The sequence below is a fragment of the Medicago sativa genome, chromosome 5 (genome assembly GCF_051527215.1).
Source record: "Medicago sativa cultivar Bolivia chromosome 5, Bolivia_mono, whole genome shotgun sequence".
In the NCBI taxonomy this organism is placed as follows: Eukaryota; Viridiplantae; Streptophyta; class Magnoliopsida; order Fabales; family Fabaceae; genus Medicago; species Medicago sativa.
In genome coordinates this window covers 45,317,553-45,326,329 of record NC_140753.1, presented here as the reverse complement: position 1 = coordinate 45,326,329, position 8,777 = coordinate 45,317,553, and the positions used below count along the sequence as shown (strand labels likewise).

General features: G+C 35.6%; 1 protein-coding gene across 1 annotated transcript; it reads right to left on the bottom strand.

Annotated features, from left to right (window-relative positions):
- Window positions 1-1,665: 1,665 nt before the first annotated feature.
- Window positions 1,666-8,539, bottom strand: LOC146922387 (alpha/beta-Hydrolases superfamily protein). Its single transcript, XM_085715357.1, is given in 9 exon segments — window positions 1,666-2,096; window positions 4,295-4,420; window positions 4,516-4,662; window positions 6,398-6,470; window positions 6,563-6,707; window positions 6,862-7,073; window positions 8,143-8,235; window positions 8,333-8,439; window positions 8,442-8,539. Coding segments are annotated over 9 exon segments (1,056 nt in total). The 5' UTR covers window positions 8,505-8,539; the 3' UTR covers window positions 1,666-2,006.
- Window positions 8,540-8,777: the final 238 nt, after the last annotated feature.

Genomic DNA, 8,777 nt, shown 5'->3' with positions numbered 1-8,777 from the left:
ATCCTTTCTCTAATGAGATATCACTATCCAAGGTTTTTGAAGTGTTTCCCGGCCAAAGAACCCCTCACCAAAGACCCTCAACCCTAAAGTTACCACATTTGATTTTCCGGGATTCTCTCTCTTTAAGCCTTACATAGTGCTTCCCACTCCATACCTCCATTGGTATCTTGAAGTCTATATTTGTTGGTGGACATTTGTTGATCAAGTATGCTACGATTGTCACGGCTTCACCCCATATAACTAACCATAGATAAAACATAATTCGACAACATAAAACACGTAATAAAAACAACATAAAACACGTAATTAAATAAAACATAGCAAATCATCACAAATCGGCTAAATTAATGTCTTCGTGTGGTGCGTCCGGGAGTGCCCTAATCTCTTCGTAGTTCCACGGGATGGATCAAACTTTTTTGAATTTGTTCAACGGATCGACCAACAAAATGTCCTACTCAATCGACTCTCTAGTACCGTACCGACCAAAGATCGAGAACATGGTTTTCACCCATTATCGAATAGATTCGGATTATATAATCGAAAACCATGGGTAGGAATTCAAATTATATAATCCGAACCAAGTCAAAGTTTTTGACCGTGGTCCGCACCACATAAAACACGTTTTCAAAGGATTTTACCAACATTAGTGGCCGGTAAAACCCCTTTGAAACACGTTTTTTGACCGACATTATGGGGAGTTAGACTCTACGCAACCATTCCCCTTATAAATAGCCTCCAAAGCTTCACTATTTCTCACACCATCATCTCACACTCTCTCACTCTCGCCTCCTCTTCCTCCTACAATAATGTGTTTCAATCGTTGACCTTTCATAAAAAGAGGCTACTTTGAAAATTCGGGGATTGTATGAACGGTCAACGGGGAAGGCAACACGCCGCGAAGAAGTGCGGTTTATCTAGGTGTCATGTTGGTTTGTTTGGGTACAAGGTTGACCATCAAGGTCTCTTTCGCCCTTGAAAGGAAACAAATCTTACCTCGGCCCCCCCCCCCCCCCCCCGCGCGCGCGCACACACACACACACACACACATCTTATCGTGTTGCGGATTTAGTTATACCCCAATAAATTAGATTTAGGTGTTTGAATGTTCTATGCAATAAGCTTTAAGCTTCCACTTTATTGTAAATGTATTGATATAATAATAAAATGAGATTTTATGTGTATCATTTTATCTTTTTATTTTTGTTTATATTTGCATTTATTTTATGATTTTGGCATCTAAATAATATAAAATAAACCAAATACTAATTAAATTATGGTAAAAGCCATTTTCGGATTATATATATAATCCGAAAATTTCCGGCAATAGTTTTCGGATTATATAATCCAAAAGGTATTTTGGAGAAAAAAACAGTGGCGCTAAAGTAACACATAGGATGAGAAAAGTAATAGTAAAAAAAAATTGGGCGCGTCGAAGGTCTTAGGGTGAGAAAGTAATAACCAAAATCTATTTGGATTGAATTCATTAAAAAGATAAAAAATAAAAAATAATAATAATAATAATAATAATACACTTTAATATCCATCTTTTAGGATCCAAATTCATATCTACACATTTTTCTACCCCTGGAAATACATGGAAGAATTTGGGGAATAGAGGGTTTCCTTAATTATCAAATAACCTAGGACTCTAATACGATGTAGAAATGTTAAAGGGACTTAACTGTATGTTTATTTTAATGAAACACTGCTCCTTCTATAGGAGAGTACAAGGAATCAAGTCCTAAAGTTAGGAGGAATAAAATATACAAAACCAATGATGTACAATACACATATAATATATAAAAAATATATGTTTAATTCTACTCTCTTTGACATCAATGATGTACTTCCTTACTTTTCCTTCCAAAGGTGAATCTTTCGATGGAAAGAAAATTCATAATGTATATACTATACAAAAGAAAAAACCCACTCTTGGTGGAAGCAAATGAAGAAATATACACGATTTCAATGTGCCCGGCAGCATCAAGAAAGTGACTGACAGGGAATCAATCAACTGATGGGGTAAGAGATGAAGATTTGGCATGCCGTGCCACAAATGACTCCACAAGTGGGTTCACAAGTTGAGGTGCTTCATCCTTCATGAAATGGACAGTTAACAAAGTAAGAAGATTATTGCAAACAAGACAGAGTTATTCATTTGATTAGATATGACCACTTAATGTTGCAATAGGTTCTAACATAAAGATAGAAATGAGAGAAAATAAACATACCAAAACAAGCATTGAAGAAAAAGGATATATTTATGTAAACCATATTATTATGGAGCGATATTGAAGCTTAATTCACTATCAATGGACATTTCTGGTATAAGAAATGAAAAAGATGTATAGTTTTATCCAAGTGAAAACCACTTTTATTGTGAACGGTTATCACTTATATCTAATTGGTATAAGAGGCCCTCTGTAGCAATTATGTGATTACTCTCATAGTCAAGATAGGATGACTTCAAAGTTTTTCTACAAATAGATGAATTGTTGTTATGCACGACAAAAATCAGTAGACAGATAGGGTGAGTACCTGTACAACCTATGGATGTAACTATCAGAGCATATAAGTCCACTATCTGTATGGTCATGGTAGGGCTGGCAGATGTATCTGGAATATAGGGATGTGCATGAAAGGAATGACTTCTGAGCATGAAAAGGGAACATGATTACATGAGGCCCATGGGATTTTATAAGTTAATCAAGGAACATTTTAGAGGAACATTTACAAATGGTGCAAGGTATGTTTCTGTGCTGTAAGTCTGCAACTAACCCAACATGACCCAAAGATAGATCTTAGATATCAACCATCTTGAGAGTGATACAGGTCAGACAAGCCTGTCGGGAGACGCTAGAACAGTTTTAATTACTCTTTTTAGAACGACCGATAGAGATCATTAAGTACTTGGTCAAATGTGTAATATTTACCATCATTAATTGTTACTCAAATCTGATAGGTCCATAACCACTGGGTGGCTGTCAAGTTAATGACTATTCATTGTTTCTTTTTAACCAATGACAAGGATTGGAAGGTCATCAAGCTAGTATATTTATGGTAGAATTCTATTTCGAACACTTTGAAATAGTTATGGTGGGAGCCTTTTAGCACCGTGTCAACCTTTTTGGAAGATGCTTGACTCTTTCTACAGACACTGGAACTCATTGCAAGGCGAGGGCAATGCAATTATATATTCACCTATTGGCTCAGGAAAGCATCAAGTTGATGCTAAGAAAGTCAAGACAGTAGTTAGACAATTAAATTCCCAGACAAATGTTGGTGCATTCAGTAAGAAAGCCAACTAAATACTAGTCAATTAGATAACAGAATGTAAAGGAACCATCCTTAGCTCAAAGCTCGTCACTTTCATCCAATATTTTCTAATAGACTTAAATTCCTGTTGACATTCGCAATGTTCATACTGAACATAAGGATCACTGATGCGTGATTGGTGCATGATGAAGTTCATGTTGATCATAGATAAATTGATCAATACCCAAATGTAAACAGCTCGTATATATAGACATGTAGATTAGAAGCAAAATTAGCTTCTGCCAAAAGCACTCTCTCCCTAAGAAATGATTCAGATCTCCCTTCTTGTCAAGTTGATGTCAAATATTATGAGTGTGTTCATTGGGAGTTTGACAGAGCGGAAAACGAGCTCATCTATAGAGGAAAAGTTCTGATGACTTTGACTTTATATGTTGACGCTGAAGCATCATCTCAAAAAAAAGTTGACACTGATGTAGGTTTTGATTATGATTGCTTCTAACGTACATATGGTTATGACCTTTTCCCCGCTGCCTATGCAGTTAGAGGATTATTGTTCCTTGTGCATTGTCATTTCAATTTTGATCGATCCTTTTTGGTTTGTATATAGTAGTTATGACTAGTATCTGTGTGTGGTCCATAATATGCATGTACTGTTGTCACTCTCCTACAAAGATGTAGAACTCATGTCTTAACCACAGATGACTACTCTTACTCTGCTGTTTTGTTTGAGTATGACAATTGTTAATATGATATCTATAATGCGGTTCTATGGCCTTGTATGCTACTTTCTTAGTGTTGAAGTCATGCAAAAGAATATTTCCCTTGAAACTTACAAGGTTCCTGCTCCCTTAACATACTTAATTCCTATTGCTACATATACGTGTGATAACAGTAACATCACAAAAAGTGGAAGTCACAAAGAGGAAAATAATCATCACATGAAAATGCTAAATCAACTCTTTCACACACACACACACATTATAGAAAGAAAGCAAGTGAATGGCATGAGAGAAAGAACCTGAGGGCAATGGCCAACATTTGGAAGGACAATGAAGTCTTCCACTGAATCAAAATCTCCGTAATTTCTTCCCATCTCAATTGGCTCCCAAGGATCCTTGTCACCCCATGCTATCAAAACCGGACACTGAAACAAGAGAAATCATGCATATTATTTGCATTTGCTGCATTTAAGTTTATTAAAACTTCCCATTTCCTCATGTAGGGTGGGAGGAAACTTACCATTACTTGGGGTAGCAGTTCCTCCGGAAGAGGGCCTCCTGAGTAACAAATAAACTCAAGAAAGACATCTACAGCGCCAGGTTCCAGCCCTGGACTAAGGATCAGCTGCACTAGCTCATCAGTCACTTTGGAAGTGTCATGATAGCACTGGCGAAAGTAATTCATTCACAATCAGTATAGTTTCTGGTAAAATCATACTTGTTTTTTTTGGTAGTGTTACAATGTAACAAATCATCCTTGTTTGTCAATATATAAAGCATGATACACATTGGAGATGGTCGCATATAAAATAATTGTTTGATATTGCTAGGACTTAGTAATAGGCCTTTATTCTATGAGGAAGGTCTAGGAGAAAAGGCCACAGACAAAATTAGGCCTAGGAGCATTTTTTAGTTATGTTATATGTTAAATTATAAAAATATAGAGCATGGGAGGGTTAGGCATTTGGATACTTGTGCCTTGGTTGTATGGGAGAGAGAGACTGCACTCTCAGACTACTAGGTGGTACCTCTCCCTCCCTCCCTCTCTCTCTCTTGGGAAGATGTTATTACTGATTTTTCCCTTGGATTACTTTGGACTCGACAACTGAAGGATTCTAAAATGGTAGTCGAAGAGATGCTTTCCAAATGGCTAATTTCATCCTAAGTCACAAGGTTACAAATGTTGTCTTGAGGACAAAGAAGAAAATCTTGACTCGAGGACGGGTCTCTTCTAACCCGGGGAGAATGATAGAGAATGATGAAGAATAATATGGAAGTCTCTAGATATAGGGAATACTAAAGAATATTAAGGAAGCTTCTAGACACTCTACTAAATAAGATAAAATTAAGCACTAGGGAAATCTTAACTTTTCTAGATCCTTATAGTCATATGAACTAGAATATCCATATCTCTAGACTTTTCTTTGTAATCAATGCTTCTAGATCATTCTACTTTGTAATGTGGAGCCTCAAGAGAGTAGTATAAATAAGGCTCATCACTAAGGGTGTGTTTGGATGGAGGGTTTAGGAGGGAAAGGGAGGGGAGGGTTTACTTTTCTTTTTAAATTATGGACATTATAAAATGATTTTTGAAAATTAAGTTAACAACATGGTAAATGATCATAAAATACTTCAAAAACACTTAATTTATTTTAAAAAACATTTTACATTGTTCGTAATTTAAAAAATAAAAATGAGCCCTCCCCTCCCTTCCCCTCCTAAACCCTCAATTCAACCACACCCTAAGTGTTTATGTTCAAGCATAGAAGCATTCAAGTAATAACAATTTTCTTTGAGAACATTAGAGAGTTTCTCTATTTTCTCTACCTTTTCCTTCTGTCCGTGAGCCAGTAACTCCTCTTCTGGATGCTCATTCCCAGAAAATTGATAAATAACTCAGAAGTATTGTTCAGTAAATATATCAATTCAGACCGGTTTCCATCCTTGGTATAAGAGCTGGTTATTGATGGCCCGTAAAGGGAAACCTACAGAATGGCTGACCATAAAGGTTGAGTTATCTGTTGTTATGGGGTGATATCATAGAGACTTGGGTATTATTGGGTGTCCAAGTCTCGCATCGAGTATTATGAGATGCTCGGGCAAGTATTTAAGAGGCTTAGTTTTTCTCTTTGATAGCTAGCTTTTAAGGGAGGGTTCCTCAAGTGCTAGACAATGAGAGATCAAGGACAGAAAGTAGGTGATTAGAGGCTGTTGAGGGTAAAGCCAGAAACCAGCCCGTCAGAGTGTTTGCATTTTTCTCTGCTTATTGCAGGTTCAGTTTTGAGCATCAACAAGGTCATTTGATTTTATTATAATGCATTAATAGTCTCATCCTGTAACATTGTTTAAATATAGGCTTTCAAAGAGATTAAGTTTAGCTGCGTGTTAAGCTAGAAGAATACCTGGCATAAAATGTTCTTCACAGATTCTTTCGTTGCAACAGCTTTAAAGAAGAATTTTCCAACAGAAGTATCCCTATAACATAAAGCTTGATAATGGTAAATCCCTTGCTTAAGTTTTGAACATGAAATCTGTTCAATAAAATGAAACTTCTGTTTCATCTGTACCTAAGCAATCTTTGGAATGAACTGATGAAAGGTCTTGCATACCAAGGCTGCTTCTTTATATGAAGCATACGCAAAGATATATTAAGAAGGAGAATTCCCTTGCAGATTTGTGGTTCTGTTATAGCTGCCTGAAGACCTACAACTCCTGCACAAAAATAATAGCAAATTCTTAGCAATAGAATGAAAAGTGAAAAATATCAGAATAATGTAGCTCTTCGCTTGTAACAATGAATGAGAGTCGAATAATTTAAAATAACCTGGTCAGTAATTAAATATCAAAGCACCTGAAAAGAATTTACCTCCAATAGAATTGCATATAAAGAATGCTTCATCCTTAACGACATCAAGACAAAACTCATTTAATTGTGCGGCCCATGTATCAAAAGTGTAGAAGGAATCGTCTCCAATTTGACGAGGATTTGGTTTGTCTGAATATCCATATCCAATAAGATCAATAGAGTATACGCGGTGGGATTTTGCTAGGTCTGGAATGTTTTTCCTCCAGTGGTCACTGCAATGAAGTGTTTTCTCAATCACTCAAAATAACTGCAGAACCAAACAGACCTAGCTATAAGACCCTTACAATAAATATGTGATATAATATGTGTCCTGCATTTTTAATTGAAATGAAAGAACATGAATACATGTTTCTTAATAAAATTTCTAGATACCTCTACTCATGAAAAAATTCAAGAATAAAGAAAAGGTTTGGTTACTGCATATTGCATATTTCATACATATAAAGAAACAGGTTTCCCCCTGGTAAAGATTTGTATAATTCATCAACGAAAATAGATAAGTGTTATTTTTTATTTTTTTGGAGTAAATGCTCCAGTCATTATGGAAATGGGTCTTGGTAATCTGGAGTTTGGTCGGGAGGCAAGTAAAGCCTAGTAAAAAATTGTTCCACTCTGGAATCGAACTCGGTTCTCCGTAACAATTTGTCCGGGTGGATCTCATTAACCACTTGAGTTTAACTGGTTGGTTAAATAGATAAGTGTTCATTTACATGAACTTTTGGGCGGATAAATACTCAATATAGAATGCTAATATCACATAAATAGATCTTGAATTAACTGGGATTATTTTGACTAATTTATTTGAGCATACCTCAAATACAATCACTTGTAAACTATTTCAGAGATATTTTGAAAACAACTTATGACATGTCCATAGGTTGTTTTAGATTATTCCTCTAAGCTCTCCTAGATAGCAAATCTAAACAGATTATATAAAGAGGAAACGCTAACAAGTGCCCTGGTTAAAGAATCATGAAAGAAAATATTATATACGAAATTGAGTATTCAACTTTTGAAATTTGAAAAAGTGTTTTTTCAATGCAAAATGTGTTTTTTCTGTCTACTTTTACTTCCTTAACTAATGCACATGGCACCGGTTAGCAAAATTCTATATAAAATAGTTTGACTATATTTTACTCTTAATTATAGAAATATTCTATACAAGCACTTCTATGCCAACAGCTACGAAGCCGAGATACTCCAAATATAGAGACGGAATTGTATCAGATACCGATATTCAATGGACACCGGCGAATAATGAGATTAAGAAGGTATACAGACCTGTTAGCTCCGAAACCATGCACCAAAACTAATGCAGGACCGTTGTTCCCAGAATATTGATAGCGAATATTGTAACCCTTCCAATTCCACATGCTACAAGTACAAAATAAAAGGAAGAAAATAAAATAAGAGTTCACGTAAGAACACTATCTGATTCATATTTCAGAACTAAACGGGTTTAAAGAATTACCTGGTTTGAACCTGGAGCTCTTCATTTTGAACGGTTAATTTGGAAACAATTTGATTACTGAAACTAGAAAATGCAACGACACTGTTTGGTTGAGGATAACGAATTTTTTGGAGTAAGGGGATAGTGTTCGAGGATGGGAGAGTGTGAGAGTAGTGGTGGAAGCAAATGTCATAGTAGCTCAACTAACAAACTCTACTTGTTTCAGTTCCATTGATTCACTGCATCAATGCTTTTACTTTTCTCTTCGTAGCTCAATTTCTCACCACTCTATTCATGTGCTCAAGTACGCGCCACGTAGTTTTGCTCGACATAATTTTATGGTTTTTAAGTTGAGTTTAAATTATAAACTGGGGAAAAAAATCGAGAAGATAAACTAGGAAAGTGTTTTTTTTACACAATTTGTCCCTTAATATAATATTGTTATTAATTTTTTTTATATTTTTTT